Below are 22,302 nucleotides of genomic sequence, written 5' to 3'. Positions count from 1 at the left end.
AGCGGCCAGGCTCAGGCTCCGCTTGCAGCAGATTTAGGAATTCCATCGCAGTAGTGATGGAGAGGTGGAGGTGGGGAAGGGAGAGGGGAAGGGAGAAGCTCCGGCAGCGGCCACAAGCCACGGTGCTCATCCTCCCCCTCGCACATATTCTGGTCAAACATTCCAGGGAGCTGCCAAACTCAGCTTATTAAAGCGGGGGGGGGGGGGAGCCAGACCCAGAACCAACCCTCCCCCCGCCGGAGCCGGCACCCCCCAGAGAGCCTTTGTCTGCTAGAGAGATGGAGAGGACCGGGCCGGGGGGGTACTTACAGGTACAGCACCACTGCTGCCTCCTCCAGCTGTCAAGAGGATCGGGGGCGGGGGGGGCGGGGGGGGCAGAACGGGGAAGCCGGGTTGGGGGCGGGGAGGAGGGAGCAGGGCACGGCGCGGCGGCGCGGGGAGGGGGAGGGGGGGGGGGGGGGAAAAGGAAGGTTTGGGAGAGGAAGAGGAGGAAGAGGAGGCAAGGGGCTGGGGGGGGGGGAGGGGGTGGGGGAGGGGGAGCGGCGGCGGCGTGCGGAGGAGCCCTCTGGGAAGAGCCTGGGCGGCCCCGAGTGCCATTCCCCCCCCCCTCCAGGGACCTGCGGCAGCCCTGTCTGGAGCGGGCACTTCCCTGCCAATCATGCGCCGTGCTCTTATATTAAACAAAAGAAAAAGGGGGATGCTTACTTTTACCCAGCATGCTCCGCGGGGCAGGGGAGAGGAGGGGAAAAAAAAAAAGAAGAGAGAGAGAGAGGGGAAAAAAAAAAAAAATCCACACCAAAAAAAAAAAAAAAAAAGAAAAAAAAGAAATAAAATTTAAAAAAAAATAGAAAAAATAAAACCAGTTGCAGCCGGTTTGTAACCTCAGGACATGGAATTATCTCTTCGGTTCTCTCCTCTTTTTTCTTCTCCTCCCCCCCTCTCTCTTTCCCCCTTCTCCTTCTCCTTCCCCTCCCCTCCCCCCCCGGTGCTGTTCGGCCTTAGGGGTTTGGGTTTTTTTTTTTCCCCCCCCTTCCCACTCCGGGGGTCGTGGGGCAGGAGGTTGTTGGCGGCTGGTGATCAACCCCTCCCATCCCCACCCTCCTCACCCCCACCCCACCCCCCCCTCCAAAACTCCACCATCATCTCCTCCCCCCCCCCCCGCCTTGCCAGCAGCCCCTGGCCCCCCGCCAAACTTTGTCTTCATTCATGAGAGCTCCTTTCCTCTGATGCTATTTTAACTGTTTCGTTCCCAAACTCAGCCACTTGGGGTCCTCCATCTTCTGAGGCTCTGCACAGGTGGCTTGGGGTCACCTCCACCCCGACAGCAAACCTCCCACCCCGGGCAGGGAGCAGTGCTCAAGCTGCCCCCTGCCCACCCCCCCCCCCCGCCTGCCTGCCTGCCTCCCGGTGAGGGCTGTGGCACAGAGGAGCAGCAGAGGGAACTCTGCTCCTGCTTCTCTTCACAGCATCCCAGGAAGGGTTGGGGTGCAGGAGCCTTTCAAGCTCCCTCAGTCCAACCCTCCTCTAACTCCTTCACTCTGACCCTGCTCTAACAACTCCTTCACTCCAACCCTGCCCCAACAATTCCTTCACTCCAACCCTGCTCCAACTCCCCCACTCCAACCCTGCCCCAACTCCTTCACTCCAACTCTTCCCTAACAACTCCTTCACTCCAACCCTGCTCCAACTCCTTCACTCCAACCCTGCTCCAACTCCCTCACTCCAACCCTGCCCCAACTCCTTCACTCCAACCCTGCCCCAACTCCCCCACTCCAACCCTGCCCCAAATCCCTCACTCCAACTCTTCCCTAACAATTCCTTCACTCCAACCCTGCTCCAACTCCTTCACTCCAACCCTCCTCTAATTCCTTCACTCCAACCCTGCCCCAACTCCTTCACTCCAACCCTGCCCCAACTCCCTCACTCCAACCCTCCTCTAATTCCTTCACTCCAACCCTGCCCCAACTCCTTCACTCCAACCCTGCCCCAACTCCTTCACTCCAACCCTGCCCCAACTCCCTCACTCCAACCCTCCTCTAATTCCTTCACTCCAACCCTGCCCCAACTCCTTCACTCCAGCCCTCCTCTAATTCCTTCACTCCAACTCTTCCCTAACAACTCCTTCACTCCAACCCTGCTCCAACTCCTTCACTCCAACCCTCCTCTAGCTCCACCAAGGCTGGGGCTCAGCCATGGCCCTCAGCACCACAGCTCTGCAACCCCTCCAGGGCTGGGGCTTCAGCCACCTCCCTGGGCAGCCTGGGCCAGGCTTGGAGAACCCTTTGAGCGAAGGAGTTTCTCCTTGTGTCCAACCTGAACCTGCCCTGGGGCATCCTGAGGCCCTTTCTTCTTGTCCTGTCCTTCTCCCTTGGCAGAAGAGCCCAACCCCACCTGGCTCCAGCCTCCTCTCTCAGGAGCAGCTCTCCTGGCTGCAGCCAGCTGCAGGAGACCACCCTCCCACCCCCCCATTCCAGTGGCCCTGCTGCTCCCCCAGGCTGCCTTGGTCTTTGAGGTCCCTTCCAACCCAACTCCTTCCATGGTTCTCCCAATCCCCACCAGCCCCACTGCAGCCCAAAGTTTCTGCACCACTTGTCCCTGCCCTCAGCTGCTGCCATCCTCTGATGTTCTTGAGGACCCTTTCAAGCTCTTCCCTGCTCCCCATCCTCCTCCAGCCCTTTCAGCCTCATCTCAGGGCAGGTGGAGATTCAGCAGAGATGAAACCACTCCAGCACACCAGGGCTGAAGGCTCTTCACATCCTCCCTCTTGTCCTGGCCTTCACCCCTGCTGTGGAGGCTTCTGAAAGACCCTGATGGGCAGGATGGGGGAGAGGTGTGGGGGACACATCCCTGCCCTGCTCATTTGATTGACTTTTAGGGTCCTTTCCTGAGGACCTGTCCTTGGGGGGGGGGTTCTATTTCCAGTCTGAAAGGGCTCTGAGGAGGAGCTGACAAAAGCTGCTTTGTGCTGCTCTGCTTCCCCAGCCCAGTTCATGATCTGCAGTTGATCCACGCTGGAGAAACCTCTCCCTGCTCCCCTCAGCTCCAGCAGGGGCTGAGCACACGGGGCCTGGGCTTTTACAGACAGGCAGCACGCAGGGGATGGGTGCCAAAGGGCCCCCAGGGTGCCAAAGGGCCTCCAGGGTGCCAGGCTTTCAAGCATCCCCAGGTAAGCAAGAGGCAGGTGACCAAAGAGGCAGGATGGGAGCACCTGGAGCCAATGTGCTGGGATGAGATGTTTGGGAAGTTGGAACTGTCCCAGTCACAGCATGGCTCAGGATGGAAGGGAGCTCAGAGATCATCTGCTCCAACCTCCCTACCACGGGCAGGGACAGCTCTCAGCTAGACTCAGCTGCTCAAGGCCTCATCCCATCCTTGAGCACCTCCAGGCAGGAGCCATCCACAGCCTCCCTGGGCAGCCTTGTGCCAGGCTCTCCCCAGCCTGGGACTGCAGAACTTCTTCCTCAGCTCCACTCTCACCCTGCTATGCCTCAGCTCCAAACCCTTCTCCCTTGGCCTGCCTCAGACCCCCTCATGCAAAGTCCCTCTGCAGCCTTCCTGCAGGATGCCTTCAGGCACTGGAAGGCAGCTCTGAGGTCCCCCTGGAGCCTTCTCTCCAGGCTCCATGTGGAGGCTCTGTGGAGGGAGCAGAAGTCCCCAACCCCCAGCCCCAGGCTCTTCACAGCCTCCTCCACCCGGGCTGGGTCTAATTTTAGAGAGGAGGCCCTGGAAGCTCTCTCTCCTCACACCCCAGCATTCCAAACCCTGCTCTCCAGAAGGGTGCTGGGCATGGCCTGGATACCACCCGGATAAAGTTCCACAACCCAAAGGCAGAGCTGGGGAAGCAGGAGCTGGAGTGGGGCCTCGGCCCTGTGCCTCAGGACAGCTCCAAACCCACCCCAGCCCCACTGCTGGGAAGGATGGAGGAAGAGGGGAGCAGCACTGCAGCTCCCTCCCTGCCCCACTTTCCCAGGGCTGGGGATGAGCTCTCACAGAGCCATGGACTGGGGTGGATAGGACCACAAGGTTCCAACCCCCTGCCATGGGCAGGGACACCTCCCACCAGCCCAGGCTGCTCAAGGCCTCATCCAGCCTGGCCTGGAACACCTCCAGGGAGGGGGCAGCCACAGCCTCCCTGGGCAGCCTGTGCCAGGCTCTCCCCAGCCTTACTGTCCAGAACTTCTTCCCAACACCAGGGCAGGGAGAAGCCACCACCAGCCCCAACCACTCTGCAGAGAGCTGGACAGCAGCAGGGCAGCCCCCCCCAGGTGCTCAGCTCCATTTCAGCCTCAACTGAACTTGAAATCCATCGAATTCCCTCTTTAAAGCAAAAAACAGCAGCAGGAAAACACCAAGAGCTGCAGCCCCACGTGCCAGGAGGCTCTGACCTCCCCCCCAACCACACCAGGGGAGCCAGGGCAAGCTGGGGTGGCCAAGAGCAAGCTCCCCAGAGCCCCCTTGCACTCCTTGAAGCCCCAGTTCCAGAGCAATCCTCTTTACAGGGAAAAGCCATCCCTGGAAATCTCTCCCTTCCCAGTGACCCAGATAAGGATCGGCTCCAGCTCCCCCAGCAACCAGGAGCCACGGCAGGAGGAGCTCTCCCCAGGAAGAGGAGCCACACAGGACCACAGCTCCTCACTCAGCCATGGAAACCTCCTGCAGAAAGCAGGGCTGCTCCTTCTGAAAGAGCCAAACCCCTCTGAGTCACTGAAAAGCAGGAGAAAGGAACCCAAAGGCTGACCCCAGCAGGGAAGGAGCCATGGGCCCGGGGCAGCGTCTCAGCCCCTCAGCACTGCACCACCCTAAGCTCACAGAACCATGGAATTCTTTGACAGGACCTTCAGAGCTCACCCAGTCCAAGCCCTGCAGCCAGCAGGGACAGCCCCAACCAGAGGAGGATGCTCACAGCCCCAGCCAACCTGAGCTGGGCTGGTGGCAGCCCTGGAGGCATCTCCCACCTCTCTGGGCAGCCTGGGCCAGGCTCTGCCCAGCCTCAGCAGCACCAATTGCTCCTTCTCTCCACTCCCCATCTCCCTCTTGCACTTCCAAACCATCCCTCCCCCTCCTTGTCCTGCCACCACAGACCCTGCTCCAAACTCTGTCCCCAGCTTTTTGCTCAGCACTGGGAGGTCTCCAGAAGGTCTCCCTGGAGCCTTCTCCTCTCCAGGCTGAACACCCCCAGAGCCTTCTCCTCTCCAGGCTGAACTCCCCTCAAGGCAGAGGGCTTCCAGCCCTACCCAGCATTGCTGTGGCCTCCTCTGGCCCTGCTCCAACAGGTCCCTGCCTGTGCTGTGCTGAGGGCTCCAGAGCTGCCCCCAGCACTGCAGGGGTCTCAGCAGGGCACAGCAGAGGGGCAGAATCCCCTCCTTGCCACTGCTGCCCAGGCTGCTGGGGACCAGCCCAGGGCACAGCTGGGACCGGGCTGGCAGCGCTCGGTGCCAGCTCCTCACCCTCAGGTCCTTCTCCTCAGGGCTGTTCCCAGTTTGTGCTGCACTGGGAACTGCCCCCACCCAGCTGCAGGCCCTTGCCCTTGGCCTGGTTGAACCCCAGGAGCTTCACAAGGTCCCACTCCTCCAACTGGCCCAGGTCCCCCTGGACGGATCCTGCCCTCGCTGCGCCGCTCCTGACGCCGCAGCAGCCACAGCTCAGCCCACGACTGCAAACCCACCCAGAGGTAACCTACATGCAACAGAAAAGCCTCCAGGAATGGAACCTGGGCCATCTGGAACCAGCCTCCTGCAAAAACCTCGAGACTGAGGAGCAGAAAATGGGAGAAAGCCCCCAGGGCAGCTCCTGAGAGGTGGGAGCAGAGGGAGCCCCACGCTGCCAGCTCCGGGCACGGCGGCTCCCTGGAGCTCCTTCCCCATCTTCCAGAGCTGGGAACCCTCAGCAGCATGTGGCAGGGGCTGGCAGCTTTGGTTTCTGCACAAGAAGGGAAGTTTTCCAGGGGGATTGGATTTATGGCCAGTTTCCCTCCTTTTTGTGTTTGAACAGAAACATTTTGCTGTTGGGCACAACCACGAGGCAGAGAGACACAGAGCTGGGGCTCCCACCCCCCCAAATCCAGCACCCAAGGAGTCCAACCAGCACCCAAAGAGTCCAACACCCCCACATCCAGCACCCAAAGAGTCCAACACCCCCACATCCAGCACCCAAAGAGTCCAACAGCCCCAAATCCAGCACTCAAAGACTCCAATCAGCACCCAAAGAGTCCAACACCCCCAAATCCAGCACCCAAAGAGTCCAACACCCCCACATCCAGCACCCAAAGAGTCCAACACCCCCACATCCAGCACCCAAAGACTCCAATCAGCACCCAAAGAGTCCAACACCCCCAAATCCAGCACTCAAAGACTCCAATCAGCACCCAAAGAGTCCAACACCCCCAAATCCAGCACCCAAGGAATCCAACCAGCACCCAAAGAGTCCAACACCCCCACATCCAGCACCCAAAGAGTCCAACACCCCCAAATCCAGCACTCAAAGACTCCAATCAGCACCCAAAGAGTCCAACACCCCCAAATCCAGCACCCAAGGAATCCAACCAGCACCCAAAGAGTCCAACACCCCCACATCCAGCACCCAAAGAGTCCAACACCCCCAAATCCAGCACCCAAAGAGTCCAACCAGCACCCAAAGAGTCCAACACCCCCAAATCCAGCACCCAAGGAGTCCAACCAGCACCCAGAGAGTCAAACACCCCCAAATCCAGCACCCAAAGAGTCCAACCAGCACCCAAAGAGTCAAACACCCCCAAATCCAGTACCCAAAGAGTCCAACCAGCACCCAAGGAGTCCAAAACCCCCAAATCCAGCACCCAAGGAATCCAACTAGCACCCAAAGAGTCCAACCAGCACCCAAAGAGTCCAACACCCCCACATCCAGCACCCAAAGAGTCCAACCAGCACCCAGAGAGTCAAACACCCCCAAATCCAGCACCCAAGGAGTCCAACCAGCACCCAAGGAGTCCAACCAGCACCCAAGGAGTCCAACACCCCCACATCCAGCACCCAAGGAGTCAAACACCCCCAAATCCAGCACCCAAAGAGTCCAATCAGCACCCAAAGAGTCCAACAGCTCCAAATCCAGCACCCAGAGTCCAACAACCCCAAATCCAGCACCTAAAGAATCCAATCAGCACCCAAAGAGTCCAACACCCCCAAATCCAACACCTAAAGAGTCCAACAGCTCCAAATCCAGCACCCAGGGTCCAACAACCCCAAATCCAACACCTAAAGAATCCAACACCCAAAGAATCCAACCAGCACCCAAAGAATCCAACACCCCCAAACCCAACACCTAAAGAATCCAGGCAGCAGGGGCAGCAGGGGCAGCAGGGGCAGCAGGGGCAGCAGGGGCAGCAGGGGCAGCAGGGGCAGCAGGGGCAGCAGGGAGAGCAGAGGGAGGAGAAGCAGCAGGGGCAGCAGGGGCAGCAGGAGGGATGGATGCTCCCTGCCAGCTGCACCTCACTATGGGCCTGGGGCAGCCCTGGAGACCAGGGAAAGCTCCAAGGCCAAGGCTGCACCTCACAGCCAACATCCCAACAGCTTGGGAAGCAGCTTGGAAAGCAGAAGAGACCTCAGAGCATCCTTCCAGTACCTGAGGGGCTCCAAGAGAGCTGAGGAGGGACTTTACACAAGGGCTGGGAGTGCCAGGAAGAGGGAGAGAATGGCTTTGAGCTAGGAGAGAGGAGATTGGGACTGGAGATGAGGAAGAAATTCCTGAGAGTGAGGCTGGGGAGAGCCTGGCACAGGCTGCCCAGGGAGGCTGTGGCTGCCCTGTCCCTGGAGGTGTTCAGGGCCAGGCTGGATGAGGCCTGGAGCAACCTGGGCTGGTGGGAGGTGTCCCTGGGCATGGCAGGGGGTTGGAGCTGGCTGAGCTTTGAGCTCCCTTCCAGCCCAACCCATCCCAGGAGCTGAGGATTTTGGGGTTTTGGTGCCTTGTTCCTCCATCACTGATGAGCCCAGAAGGAGCAGGAATAACAAATTCCAGGCAGGCTCCTGGATGAGGCACAGGGATCCATCCCTGTGGGCACCAGCGTGGAGGAGCTGCCAGGGCAGGGAAGGTTCCTCCCCCATGGCTCCCCACAAGCTCCCTGGAGCAGCAGCTGGCAGGGGCCTGCCCTCAGTGGCAGGAGCACCACAGGCTGCTCGAGCCCAGTGGGGAGCCCCAGCAGAGCACAAAAGGCTGTGTGGGGGCTCCCCCTGCGCCCCCAGGCCGCGGTGAGCACAGGCACAGCCCCTGCCCCCCACCCCCCCGGCCCGGCGCCAGCAACCCCTCCAGCCCTGCCCATCGCGATCCTTCCCCAGCCCCCACGGCAGAGCACCGAGAAATCAGAGTCAAAACCTCCCACACCTCCTTCCAGAAGGATGTCGTTCCCCACGGGCTCACAGCCCCCCCCTTCCCTTCCTCCTCCTCCTCCTCCAGCCTGTCAGCAACCGAGGAAGGCTCCAAACCCATAAATCTCTACCCAACGACTCCCTTCTCTTGCCGGGGGGACGTCGGCTCCCAGCGCTGGGGCAGGCAGAGCACTCCCGGCGCTTCCCCTCCTCTGCTCGGCACCCCTGCCCCATCCCCCAGGCAAAGCCCCCCCCGTAGCCCCCCCCCCCCCCCCCGGCAACATCCCCCCACCCCCTTCGGGCGCAGAGAGGAGCTGGGAGTGCTTCTGCTCGCCTCAAACACCGAATGTGGGGACACAGAGCAAAGGGAAAAGGATCTGTGACACACAGGTGAGTGAGGAGGGCTCTGTGCCGCCCCCTCCAGAAACAGCATTCTCATAGCCCCCCCCCCAGCCCCCATCCCGCCAGTGAAAGCGGTAGGGGTGCAGGCAGGGCTCCCCAGGCCAAAAGAGGAGGCAGGAGCTGCACTCCTGCTCCACGGTAAAGTTTCCCTGGCTGCCGCCCCCCCAATCCTGGGTTCGATGTGGGGAATGGAAGGGGGGGGGTGCAGGATGCCGCGGGGCAGCGCAGCCGACGGGAGGCAGAGAGGCAGAGCCAGGCAATGCCCCTGGCCAGCGGCTCCCGAGGGGCAAACGCCGCGACGGCGACGCAGGGGGAAACGGGAACGGCGGGGAGTGGGGGGGGGGGGGGGAAACGGGAAGGGCTCCCGAAACCCGGCAGAAGATGAAGAACAAAGGGGGTGTCCCCTTCTGGGCGGCAGCCACCCCCGAGCCCCCATCGCGCAGGATCTCTCCATCGCAGCATCGCTCCCCTCGACGCGGTAGCCAATCCCGAACCCACCAGGCGAGGACGGGGTGGGGGACACCTCCTGCATCCCCCACCCCCAAAAACCCTCCAGCTGCGGGGGGAAGGCGGCTGCTCCCGCCCCCTTCTCCGCTCTCCCCTGCCCCGGGGGACCCCCCACGCACAGCGGGCCCGGTGCCAGGCAGCTCCCGCACCCTGCTCCCCCACCACCCCCGGCCCAGACAGCCCCACCCCGGCCCAGACGGTCCCCAGCGGGGCAGGGACCGGCCCCCCGCCAGCCCCCAGCCCCGGGGAAGGAGCCAACACCCGCGTTTAGCACGGGGGATCCCCGCCCCCAGCCCTCCTCGCCCATTCCCGAGGGCTGGGCCAGCCCCCGCCACCCCCTCAAATCCCTCGGGCTCTGCCGCCCCCACCCCCAAATCCTGATCTTCGCTTCAGGCCCTGCCCTCCAAAAATCTTGGGCTCTACCCCTCTGAAAAGCCCTCGGCTCTACCCTGCGCCCCCCAAATCTCTGAGCTCTGCCCCCACAAAAGCCGTTCCCCCCCTACCCCCCCCCGCCGCTAAATTTCTGCGCTCTGTCCCCCTAAACCCCCTCGGCTCTGCCCCCACGAAGCAAACCTCTCCACTCCCTGTCCCCCCAGATCCCTATGGTCTGTCCCCCCCCAGATCCCTTCTGCTCTGCTCCCTCCGAAAATCCCCGGATCTGCCCTCCCCCGACCCCCCAAATCCCTCCTTTCTGCACCCGAAAATCAACCGCTGCGCCCCCACGATCCCTGAGCTCTGCCCCCACAGAATCATCCCCCCCAGCCCCCACCCCCTGCCTTCCGAGTCCCTCTGATCTGCCCCCCCCCCCTCCGTTCTGCACCCGAAAACCCTGCGCTGTGCGCCCCCCTCCCACCCCAAACCCCTGAGCTCTGCCTCCACAAGAGTACTTCCCACCCCCTACTTTCCCAGATCCACTTTGCCTCCTCACCGCCCCCCAGGCCCCTCGGGCGCTGCACCCCCAAATACAGACACCGCCCCCCCCACCCCGCAACCCCTTGGCTCGGGCCCCCCCCCCCCCTACACCGCCGGGCCTCGACCCCGCCCCCACCGGGCCCGGCTCCCCGCCGCCCCCGCAGTCCTCACCTGGCTCAGGAGGGGGGGAGGCCGGGGGCGCCGGTAGGGGCCCTGAGGCCGAGCCGGGGCCGGGCGGGCGGAGCAGACGGCGCCGCAGCCTCCAGCCGCCGCGGAGCGCAGCCGGCACCACCACAAACAATGCCGCTGATTGGGCAGCGGCCCCGTCGCTCTCACCCCGCCTCCCGACCCCAGCAGCGACGCCTATTGGCACAGCGCGACAACAGACGCGGGGCTCCGCCAATCGAATCCGCCGGCTTCCCGGCTGGGCTGGCCTGCGGCTTCTTACTGGTGGGTAGGCTCGAAGATCGACGGGGAGCTCCGCCAATGGGAAGGCGCCGAGCTTCCCCGCGGGGCGCCTTTAATGGGTCCCCGAGCCTGGACATCCGGGTACCGCCGGCCGCGCGCGGTGTCGGCGGGCAAAGAAGAGGGAAAAGGGAAAAAAAAAAAAAAAAAAAAGAGCCCACAGCCGCCGCCCGCGGGGAGTTTGGGCCCAAAGCGGCCGCCGTAGCCCGGACCGCGGCCCACGTGGCGCCCGGTACCGGTGTGCACGTGGTCCCGCGCGACGTCTCGTAGGGGTGGAGCGAGGCGGGCTCCGGTACCGGGATAGGTCTCGTGTGCAGTCCCCGTCCCGTCCCCCCCCCGCCCCGCTCCGCCTCGGGGTCACTGGCAGCGGGCGAGGCCCCAGCGCCGCGGCCTCCGCCAGGCCCCAAGATGGCGGCCGTGGCCGCAAGCCAGCGCTCCGGCACCGCTTCCCCATTTGCCCCCCGCCCTCCCCCCTCCCCGCGGCGCTGGGTGTCCCCCGACCTCCAAGGGATTCCTCCGCGCTGCTTCGATCCCCGCCCCCCGCAAAGAAGGCGCCGGGGGAGGCAGCAGGGAAAATAACCGCAGCGGCTTTTTATTTACAGCCCCCCCGGGGCGGGTGGGGGGGTTGGGTTGGTGGCTTATTGCACAGTGCAAGGGGTGGGGGGCAGCCCCTAAATCGCCCCCAAAATTCACCCTGAACCCCCACGACGGCTCCCGAACCCACCCACCCAACCCAGGGTGCGGGCAAGTAGCGATGGGAGGGAGTGTGGAAATGGAGGGGGTGTGCAGAGAGCTCCCCCACCCCCGACTCTCCTGCCACCCACCTGGCTGCCAGCACGGGAGGAGGGGCTGCTGGGATGGGCTGGGAAGGGGCAGGAATAAATAAATAAAAATATATTAACACTGACTTATAAAACCCTTTGGGGGGGGGGGGATCGGAGAGAGGGGGGAGGGCTGGAACCCCCCTGTCTGTCCCCAAGGTGCGAGAGGGTCTGGGGGGGGGGGGGTGCAGCTCTAGCACTCGAGGGTGGCCCCGAAGCTCTTGCGGCAGTCGATGGCTTTGGAGCTGGGGGGCTGCGCTCGCCGCCGCCGCAGCTCCTCCTTGCCCAGGCTCGAGGCCAGCTTGGCGTAGGCAGCTTTGTACTTCTTGTCGAAGGCGGCTGCGAGGTGATGGGGAGCGGAAGGAGACACAGCAGCCATCAGCAGTGCCTTGGGGGGGCCCCCCCAGTTCTCCTCAATCCCCCCCTCCCAATCTCCCCCCCTGAGCTCCCCCATACCGATGTCTGTGTGGTCCCTGCCCAGCGCCGCCAGCGTGAGGAAGAGGAGCTCCCGGTAGATGCTCCTGGGGAGGCAGAGCAGTGAGGTGGGGGGGTGGGGTGGAGGGGCTGCCTGGAGCTCATGGGGAGCTCCACGGGGGAGGGGGTCCCAAGCCCTACCTCTGCAGGTGCCGGGGGCCGCCTGGGGCTGCCAGGGTCTCGAGGAAGAGGGCAATGGCTTTGTGCACCTCGTTCAGCCCCACGTGGCTCAGCAGGGCTTCCAGGAAGGCCAGCGAGAAGGGGTGGCCGTGGGGCCGCCAGGACTGCAGCCGTGTGGGGACGTTGCCTGAGGTAGGGACAGCAAGGGATGGGAGTCAGCCTGGCCCTGCCACCACGGTCCCCCCACTCCCCACCACCCCACGACTCACTGTGAAGCCTCCAGAGGACATAAAGCGGGGGGCAGCTGTCGGGCTCGGGGGTCAGGACATCCCAGAGCAGCCGGACACGGACGCTGGGGGCGTCGAGGAGCTGCCCCTGTGGGACAGGCAGGTGGGCATGGGGCTGCTGGCCCACCACAAGTCCCCAGGCCCCCCTGACGTATCCCCCCAGCCCTACCTGCGGAGCCAGGGTGACGTGCTGGGAGCCCAGGAGCAGGCGGGGCAGGTTGCTGGGCAGCTCCAGGCGCTGGAAGTACCAGACCAGGTTCCAGTAGATGATTGGGTGGCTGTCCACCAGCTCCGGCTGCGCCAGCAGCTCTCCGCCCTCGTTCTCCACCAGGCTCTCCAGTTCCTTGCGCAGCACCAAGGGGCTCAGGTAGGCGAAGGCCACTCGCTCCGAGCGCCGCGGCGCCTGCGAGACAGGGGCCGGGCACACGCTCACTGCTGGCACCCCAGCACCCCCCCAACGCCTGCAGGGAGTGGCTGTGCCCCCCTCGGTGCCCGGCCCCGTACCGCCGTCTCCGGGTAGCCATTGCACAGCTCCGGCTCGCCCTCGTCCAGCGCCAGGCAGCGGCGGCGGTCGCTCAGCACCGGGCCCTGCGCGGCGGCAGGAGCAGGGGAGCCGTCCTCAGCCGTGCTGCGTGGAAAGGAGGGGGATGGGGAAATGAGAGGCACCTGGGACATCTGGGATCTCCCCAGAGCACGGAAGGATGGGGGGAAAAGGTGACACCAGCAACACTGGGGTGGGATATGGACAGGAGGGTTGCCCCCGGGTGGGGGTGGAAAGATGAGGGGTGCTGGTGGGCAGCAAAGAGGGGGGTCAGGGACACTGGGGCAGATGCAGGATGTTGGGGTTTTCCCCCTGAGGTTAGGAACACTGGTGGGCAGCACAGAGGGATGGGGGGACACCAGGAAGGGTGGGGGACAAGAGGGATGAAAGGATGGCACTGGAGGGCAGCAAAGGGATACTGGGGCACAGGGGAGAGGACATCAGGTTTTCTCCTGTGGGACAGGAGACAGGTCAAGGGCGAGCGAGGTCCCACCTGGGGGGCAGCTGGAAGTCCTGGATCTCGATGCTGAGGAAGGGGACGAAGGAGCGGGCGCAGAAGGGGCAGGTGGTGTTAAGGTTGGAGTCGTCGGAGGTCCACCCTGCCATGACCTCCTCGTCGTACACCAGAGCGCCGCAGCCCTGGCAGCGCGAGCAGCTGGACAGCAGCACCTGCCCGGCAGGGGGGACGCTGTCAGCTCAGGCAGCCTGAGGGGGGCCACAGGAGGAGGGAGACCCCCAGCTCACCTCCACGGTAGGCTGCTCCTGCCCAGACGCCCCTTCGGGCTGCAGCTCAGCCTTGGGACCGCCGACGCTGCCCACAGAGGTGTCTGACAGGTCCAGCTCACTGCCCAGCGAGACTGAGCTCTGAGGGGACAGGGAGTGTCAGCAGGGACAGACAGACAGCCCCCAGCCCCAGGGAGCAGGCATCAGCAGGGACAGACAGCCCCCAGCCCCAGGGAGCAGGCATCAGTGGGGACAGAGAGGCAGCCCCCAGCCCCAGGGAGCAGGCATCAGCGGGGACAGACAGCCCCCAGCCCCAGGGAGCAGGCATCAGCGGGGACAGACAGCCCCCAGCCCCAGGGAGCAGGCATCAGCGGGGACAGACAGCCCCCAGCCCCAGGGAGCAGGCATCAGCAGGGACAGCCAGCCCCCAGCCCCAGAGAGCAGGCGTCAGTGGGGACAGAGAGGCAGCCCCCAGCCCCAGGGAGCAGGCATCAGCGGGGACAGACAGCCCCCAGCCCCAGGGAGCAGGCATCAGCGGGGACAGACAGCCCCCAGCCCCAGGGAGCAGGCATCAGCGGGGACAGACAGCCCCCAGCCCCAGGGAGCAGGCATCAGCGGGGACAGACAGCCCCCAGCCCCAGGGAGCAGGCATCAGCGGGGACAGACAGCCCCCAGCCCCAGGGAGCAGGCATCAGCGGGGACAGAGAGGCAGCCCCCAGCCCCAGGGAGCAGGCGTCAGTGGGGACAGACAGACAGACAGGCAGCCCCCAGCCCCAGGCAGCAGCTGGGTACCTCGGAAGCAGTGGATTCGGGACGCTCCCGCGGGCGCAGCAAGGTCTCGGCAGGGCTGCGGCGAGGGGGCGGGTCCCGGTCCTGCTGCTCGGAGCCCCGGCGTGGGCGGGCGGCGGAGTCGCGGCCGCCGGTGGGGAGCTCGGTGCTGGACGCCGGGCGCAGCGGGGGCCGCTTGCCAGGGGACAGCAGCTGCTGCAGCTTGGCCGCCAGCCCCCGCCGCGGCGTGCCCCCCGCCGCCCCCCCGCCGCCCGCGGGGCTCTCCTCCGCCCGGTCGCTCTCGTCCGTAGCGAAGCTGACGTCGGACAGGCTCCCTTCGGCCGAGCCGGGGGTGCCCCGCAGCCGGGTGGGCAGGGGGTCCAGGGCTGCAGGAAGAAGGGGGGGCCGCACAATCAGGGGTTCCCCTGGCCCCCCCTGGCCCCCCTCACCCTGGGTGCTGCCGGGGAAGCTGAGGCTGCCGCTCTTCACCAGGCGGGGGGCTGGAGCGGGGTCCCGCAGGCTGCGTCCTGCCCAGGTGGTTTGGCGCTGCAGGCTGGGCCGGGGCGTGGGGGACGCTCGGTCACCTGTGGGGATGAGGGGTGTCAGTGTCTGGGGGGGGGGGGACGACAGCCCCTCCCCAGCATCCCCCCCAAACCCAACCTACCAGAGGGGGCCGTGGCGGCCGCCCGGCGCTGGCGCTGCCGCAGGGGCTGCCGGAACTGGGCAGCTCCCAGCACCACGTTGCGGAGCTTGGCCCAGCGCAGGCGGCCGCCCTGGGTGCCTGCCGGCCACTTGCTCTCCAGCACTGCCTGTTGGGGCAGGGGGGGAACGACAGGGTCAGGAGCCGCTGGGGACCCCCCTGACCTCCCCACCGTGTGTGCCCACCGTGTCACCTTGTTGTAGTAGCCGTAGGTGATGGTGTTGGGCACGATGCCAGCGCGCTTCATCTCCAGCAGCACTCGCACCGACAGCACCGGCTCCCCGTACTGCCCGCACAGCTGCATCAGGATGCGGTAGCACACCTGGGAGGTGGGCAAGCATGAGTGGCTGGGGTGCCCCCAAGCCCTGGCTGAGCACCCCTCAGGCCCCAGAAGCCACCTACCTCGTCTGGCAGCACCACTTTGTGAGCTTCCATCTTGCGCAGGACGTCGTAGGCCAGCTGCAGTGCCCGCAGCTTGGCAGGGGCGGCACGGACGTGGGTGGGCAGGTAGAGGAACCAGAGCCCATAGCAGTGGCCCAGCAGGCACTTGGCCCACATGTCAGGCACGGAGGAGTACTTCTGGGCCACCCGCTGGGCCACCTTCATCTCCTGAGGGTGAAGAAAGGCAGAGGAGGGAGCTGGGGGGCACCTGGTGTCCTGCACCCCTTGTGCTGCACCTCTCGAGGCCTGGGGGCCTCGCCACAGCCATGGCCCTGCTCACCTGCTTGGTCCTGCGTGGGGCTGGGCTGCTGGGAGCACTGCTCCTGGCCTGGCACAACTGAGCCACCAGTGGGTCCCGGGGGGGCTCCAGGAGCTCCGGCCGCAGGGTGGGGAAGCTGTCATAGCTGGGGAGGGGGAGCAGAGGATGAGTTGGGGGGACCCAGGGAGGGTGGCAGGGCTGAGAGGGCAAGGGAAGGGCCTCACCGGTACCGCGCAGGCAGCTCGGAGCCATCAGGGGCCGCAGGCTGCTCCGGGGGGGTGATGAAGACAGTGTGCTCACCCCCCCGGGGGTCATCCAGCTCCATCAGTGGGGTGTCCTCCGGCTTCTCCAGCTCCACCTGCACCTGGGGTGGGGCCGGGAGCGTCACTTGGGGTCGTGGGGGACAGGTGCAGGGCGGTGGGGCTGGGGGCACTGACCTTGTCCACACAGGTGTCGAAGAACTCGAGGCAGGGGTCACGGTCACTGGCGAAGGAGCAGTCCTCGATGAACTGCGTGAAGAGCTGCGTGCGCAGCAGCTGCCCGTAGAAGCGGTGGTACGCCCGCTCCCGGGACTTGAGGAACCCTGGGGGGGGCAACCACAGCTGAACCCCACCCTGCTCACCCCCACAGGACCTGAGGAGCCCTAAGGGGCTGGAGGCCAGGGCGTAGATCCAGCTGAAGCCACCCGCTCACCCCTACGCCTTCCCCTGGACCTCAGGAGGTGTGGGGAGGAGCAGGATGGGGCAGCTCAGATCCATCTCATCCCACTCAACCCCAACCCTTCCCACACTTAGTCCTGGGACTCGAGGAGGATAGGGGGGCGTTAAACCCAGCCGACCCCGCTCCGGTCACCCCAACACCTCCCCTGCCCGCTCCCAGGACCCGAGGGTGCCCGAGGGGCCCTGCCAGGGGGTTTGGGCCACACCTTGCAGGGAGAAGAGGCTGCCGGTGTCACGGGCGGCGGCGGCGGGCGCGATGGGGCGCAGGAAGCTGCGGTAGCCACGCAGGGCGCAGGCCATGAAGCGCAGGAAGGCTGCGCGAGCCTCCAGCTCCAGCTGCGCCCTGCGGCCCCGAGCTGCCTCTGCGTCACTCAGCAGCAGCTCCAGCGATGCCTCGTCCCCAGGACCGCTGTACACTGAGGGCAGGGGCAGGACAGAGTTGGGAGTGGGGAAGGCACAGACGGCTCCCAGAGCCCCCTCCCAGAGCCCCAACTCACTCTCGTCCAGCTGCTGGGAGAGGCTGTGCAGTGTGGCCAGCAGCACCTTGCAGGGCCGGCGCGGCAGGGAACGGGGGGACAGCAGCTTGCGCTCCTCGCTCCTGGGGAGGGCACAGAGGGACAAGCAACCAATGGGCCCCCAAACCCCCTCTGGCCTGCTGCAGCACCCCCCTCCCACGGCCAAGAACTGGGGAGGGGGAGCCACTCACTGGTGGTGACAGATGGTGTTGGTGTCCAGGTCGATGAAGATGACGTCCCTGGGGGGCTCGTAGAGGTCGAAGTAGCTGGAGTGGATGCCTACAATGAAGGGCACGGGGGCACACAGCACGTCAGCCAGCGCCAGCGGGCACAGCGGGATGTAGGGGCACTGCCAGCGCAGGGGGAAGATCATCTGGGGGGGACAGGACAAGGGTGGTCAGCACCGTGGGCCAGGGGGGTGGGAGGTCCCCAGTGCCACGGTGGGTGTGCGTCCCCCTCCCCGGCACTCACCGCCACCAGGGCTTCGCCCACGCTGGTCAGGACGTCCGGGCGCAGGGAGTGGATGAGCAGCTTCTGCTCGGTCAGCACAGCCACCAGCAGTGCCACTGCGTTGTCAGGGCCCAGGTTCTGCAGCAGCGTCAGGAAGCTGGCACCGCTGCGGGGGGGGGACGTCACTCAGCCGCCCCACGGCCCCCTCCCCAATGCTTGTGCTCCCCCCTCAGCGTCCCGTGGCCATCCCTACCTGAGCGGCAGCGGGGAGGACACCGGGCGGCACAGCAGCAGGCTGTCATAGGGGGACATCTGGGGGGGGACACAGGGACGTGGTGGGCTGGGGGCAGCCAGCTTGGGGCAGGCAAGGGGCTGGGGCAGGCACCCGGAGCGACTGACCTGGACCAGGATGCGAGGGCGCTGCGGGGACGGGAAGGGGACGTTGTGCATGAAGTGGGAGATGTGCCTGCGGGCAGAGGGCAGCGCCGGGGGTCAGCGCCGGGGTGGGGGTCGGCGGCGGGGCTCCCGCAGCGCACCCCCCTCAGCCCCCCAGCCGCCCCCGGGGCCCCGGCTCACGTCTCGAGGGGCAGCACGTGGGGGCCCGAGATGGAGTAGCGGTAGATGAACATCAGGAACTTGCGGAAGACGTCGAAGAAGGGCCAGTGGGACAGGACGCAGATGCTCTTGCGCGCCTGCAGCGAGCGCCCCGGCACCGGCCGCCTGTCCACCACGCTCAGCAGCCCCAGCCGCAGGCTCTGCTTCTCCGACAGCCGCTCCCGCGGGAAGGCCTCGTGGAACTGGATGGCCGCTCCGTACACCTGCGCAGAGCCAGCCCGGGGGTGGGAAGGGACCCCTGGGCATCGTCCCCTCCAAGCCCCCTCGCTGGCTCCTGGGCGCCTTGCTGTCCCCCCAGCACCCCCAGGCCTTTCTCTGAGGAGCTGCTTCCCTGCAGGTCGCCTCCTCCCCTGTACTGCTGCAGGAGGTTGTTGCTCCCCAAGGGCAGGACCCTCTGCTTGCCCTGGTTGAACCCCATGAGGTTCCCCTCCCCAGCTCTCCAGCACGGCCAGGCCTGGCTGATTGGCAGCACAGCCTGACAGGGTGCAGCCACTGATCCTAGCTTAGGATCATCAGCAACCTGGCTGGGGGTCCACTTTGTCCCTTCACCCAGGCTGCTGATGAAGGTGTTGAAGACAAGAGTGGGCACCCCCTTGCCCACCACTGAGCCCCACCCCCAGCTCCACGTCCCCCAGCCTGCCTTGTCTCCCGAGGCCCCGGTCAGCACGAAGGTGGAGAAGACAGGCAGCGGGTACTTGGTGTCATCTGGCCAGCTCTCGATGGTGGCCCCCATGGGCAGGCAGAAGACAGGCACCGACTCGGGCAGGGGGAAGGCCTCACTGTCCTGCTCGGGGTAACGCCCCAGCAGCCCTGGGTGGACAGAGGGACAGAGCTGAGCCTCACTGAGGAGAGGCAGGGAGGGAGCTGCCGGGTGGGCACCCAGCAGCCTGGCAAGGAGAGCCCACAGCGCTCTGACCCCCCCCCAGCGCCACCCTACCTGCTTCATAGACCAGGGTGTTGGCCTTGGCCATGGCGATCTTGTAGCACAGGTACAGGGCAGGACCCCACTGCAAGGAGGGAGCGGAGGGGTTGGTGCAGGCTGGCACCCCCCTGGCGGCGCTCGGGGGGGACCCCAGCACCCACCATGCTGGTGTTGAGGTTCTTGTCCACCCGGCAGAAGGTGTGTGGGGTGCTCTCGCCCTTGCTGGGCATGATGAGGCAGATGTCAGTGACCCCCAGCGTGCTGTGGCCGTGGGGCTCGGCCGCCCGCCGGTAGGTCAGGAAGGTTCGCTGGTGCCCAGGGCCCCCCGAGTTCAGGTTGGCCGAGCGGCTGTAGGGCGTCGTGTCCAGGATCTTGTAGCCCGGCTTCGGGCGGTCCTTGCCCTCATAGTGCACCCTGGGTGGGGAGGAAGGGTGAGGAAGACCCCCCTGGGGAGCCAGAGCTGCAACACCACCCCCCAGCCCCCAGCACTCACCCCAGCTCGATGAGAGGGGGCTTGTCCCGGCTGCGCTTGTAGCAGATGAACATCTGGGGGTTGTTGAGCAGCCCGGCGTTGAGGTCCACGGGGTGGCCCGAAGTGGTGGTCTCGATGCAGGTGAAGCCGTGGGGCACCTCCTCGCCCTGCGAGCGGATGATGACCGCCACGTCGGTGATGTGCTCGCTGGGCCGCGCCGCCCGCTGCTGCTGGCCCTCCTCCTCCAGCGGCCGCGAGGTGTCCGTCAGTCCGGCCACCACGAAGTAGTCCACCAGCTGCGGGGGCTTCTCGTCCGCCATGGCTCACGGCATCTGCGGGGACACGCAGCGGGGACGGGTCACGCCCCGGCCCCTGCCCGCCCCGCGGCCCACCCGCCCCGGGCCGTGCCCCCAGAAAGCCGCGGGGTGCCCCACAGCGGAGCCGGTGGCCGCGGGGCACGGCGCAGCTGACGGGGCGAAAGCGGCGGCGACGGGAAGGGAGGAGGCTTCCGGTCACGCCACGAGGCCCAGCGTGTTGTGTGGGGACCCCCACGGCTTGAGGTGGGGGTGGGCAGCACCCCCAGCACTGCAGCTGCGCAGGGAGGCCACCCCTCGACCCCCCACCCTGCAGCCTGCCTGCCCCGGAGCACGGTGGCTGCACCCTTGTCCCCACAGCTGTCCCCTGTCCCCTCCGTGCACCCCTGCCCTGCCCCAGCTTGCCCGAGGCGCTGCAGGAGGGTCCTTGGAGCCCGTCGGGGAGCTGCTGCATGGGGGGGTGGAGGGGGGGGAGGAAAGGGGAAGGAAGGAGGCGAGGAGCTGCCAGCACCCACGCCACACCCACTGCTGTCACCCCCTCCGTGGGGCACAGGGGTGCGACACGGCTCTGCCACTGCCACACCAGGGCCGAAGGGGCTCAGATCAGTCCCAACCCCAAACACGGAGACCCCAAGCTGGGTCACTGCAGCAGCCCCACAACTCCAAGAGGAAACCCCCTGAGCTGGGGGGGAGGGGGACCCTAGCCCACTGGGGCTGTGCCAACCTCCCCCATGCTGGCAGAGGCAGGGACATGGCAACAGTTGGAGCCTGGCCAGGGACTCCGGGACCCCCCAACCCCCCCGCAAGCCATCAGAGCTATTTTTAGCGCAGCGCTGCGCGGTGAGGGCCGAGCTGCAGAGACGCAGCCCCGGCTCCTGCTTTCACTTCTTGTCACCCCCTTCAGGTGGGGAGAAACCAGCGGGGCGGGGGGCGCACAGCCACCCTCTGCCCCCCAACACGTTCCCCTCTCTCTCTCGGGTCCTCCTGGCCAAGCTCCCGCAGTGAGCACCCCACTGGGAGCCAGCAGGACATGGCAGGGTCCTAGATGAGGGGGTCCCGGTGACCCCCAGTGTGGGCAGCCCCACGGAGGAGTCCCACGGGGGAGTCTGGGCTTTGTGCCCAGCTGCAGCAAGAGCAGGAACCGGCCCCTCTGTGGGGCTGCCAAAGGGGAAGTGGTGACTGCGGGAGGGGAGGTGGGGGGAGGGGAGGGGGGGCGGTTAGGACCTTCCCCGGGCAGGAATCGGCCGCCTGCTAGGGGCGAGCCTGCCCAGGGCAGTGCCCCAAAGCCAGGGGAGCTCCGGGGGTCCCCAAGCTGCAGCGTGTCCCTGGCACTCCCTGCCCCACAGTGCCTGGGGGACTTTGTCCCACTGTGTGGCCTCTGCCCCACGGCTCCCCGCACCCCATGAAGCCCAGAAAGCTTCAGCGCACATCCCCCCAACGCCCCCCACCCCCATCACCCCGGCCCCATCTCGGGATGGAGAGTCGGGTGGAAATGGAGGCACTGCCGAAGATCGGCCTGGCCACCCCCAGCCGGGCTCTGTACACAGAGGCTGCCCCGCAGGGAGCCCTGCACAGCCTCCCAGCCGGCCCTGCCTGCCCTGCCGCCCCACACACGCCCAGCCCCACAGCCACACACTTAGCCCTACAGGGCCTAGAGACGGCCCAGACCCTAGCCCCGGCCCCACGGGCCCTAGCCGCGGCCCCACGCTCTGCCCAGCCGGCCCTGCGCAGCCCCCAGCCGGCTCCAGGCACCTCACGGCCGGCTCCGCAGCCCCCACGCCCGACCCCACGCCCCCCGGGCACAGGCCGGGCCCCACAGGCCCTATCCCGGGCCCCGGCTCTACAGCTGACCCCACAGGCTCTACCCCCAGCCCAGGCGCTGCTCCCGGCCCCACAGGCCCCAGCCCCGCCGGCCCCGGCCCCGTTTCACCCCCGGTACCTGCGGGCCGGGCCGGGCCGGGCCGCGCCGCTGGGCTGCACCGGGCCGCTCCCGCGCGCCCGCCCGGCCCCGCCGCCGCGCACAGCGGCCCCTGGCGGACGGGAGGGCTCTCTGCGCCCGCCGGGGGACGCCAGGACCTACGGGGACCCCTGCCCAGCACCACCAAGACCTTCCAAGGACCCTTCCCGCACCCCGAAGAGCCCCAGAAGCTACCGCGACCCCCTTGGACCACCCCCAGCAGCGCTAGAACCAGCCCAGGACTCACCCCCACCTCCCGCAGCACCCTTAGAAGCTGCCAGATCGGAGACACATCCCCCCCCCCCCCCCCGCCCCAATCCCCCCAGCACTCCCAGACGCTGGCAGGGACACCCCAAGGGACCACTGCCAGCACCCCGAGAACAGCCACGAACCCTCCAGCACCCAGGGTGGGGGGCCTGGAGCAGCTGAATTGCTCCACTGCTCTCCCCCAAACCCTCCCAGGGGGGCACCCCCAGTCTCATCCAGTTGTGTGTGTGCCCTGCCCCCACCCCCCATTAAGCCAGGCAGGCACCATCACAGGGAGCATTTAATTAACATATAATATATTTTAAAAAATAATAA

General features: G+C 66.2%; 2 protein-coding genes across 2 annotated transcripts in view; both read right to left on the bottom strand.

Annotated features, from left to right (window-relative positions):
* GATAD2B (GATA zinc finger domain containing 2B) overlaps window positions 1-10,448 on the bottom strand; it is a 29,292-nt gene extending 18,844 nt beyond the window's left edge. Inside the window, exon 1 of the mRNA XM_054177621.1 lies at window positions 10,329-10,448. The gene's annotated coding sequence lies outside the window, so the exon portion shown is untranslated. The remainder of the gene's footprint in view (window positions 1-10,328) is intronic.
* Window positions 10,449-11,629: 1,181 nt separating this feature from the next.
* On the bottom strand, window positions 11,630-21,771 carry DENND4B (DENN domain containing 4B). The gene is given in 27 exon segments (XM_054177564.1): window positions 11,630-11,782; window positions 11,900-11,964; window positions 12,059-12,224; window positions 12,307-12,412; window positions 12,494-12,727; window positions 12,829-12,952; window positions 13,359-13,534; window positions 13,610-13,729; window positions 14,381-14,940; window positions 15,021-15,165; window positions 15,250-15,378; window positions 15,459-15,665; window positions 15,778-15,901; window positions 15,981-16,168; window positions 16,170-16,339; window positions 16,682-16,891; window positions 16,973-17,073; window positions 17,182-17,363; window positions 17,462-17,606; window positions 17,694-17,752; window positions 17,840-17,906; window positions 18,017-18,258; window positions 18,696-18,865; window positions 18,993-19,062; window positions 19,139-19,391; window positions 19,471-19,781; window positions 21,703-21,771. Coding segments are annotated over 26 exon segments (4,458 nt in total). The 5' UTR covers window positions 19,770-19,781; window positions 21,703-21,771; the 3' UTR covers window positions 11,630-11,636.
* Window positions 21,772-22,302: the final 531 nt, after the last annotated feature.

This window comes from Dryobates pubescens, chromosome 41 (assembly GCF_014839835.1).
Source record: "Dryobates pubescens isolate bDryPub1 chromosome 41, bDryPub1.pri, whole genome shotgun sequence".
Classification (NCBI taxonomy): Eukaryota; Metazoa; Chordata; class Aves; order Piciformes; family Picidae; genus Dryobates; species Dryobates pubescens.
The sequence above is the reverse complement of the archived record's forward strand: the minus strand, read 5'-3'. Positions and strand labels throughout refer to the sequence as shown.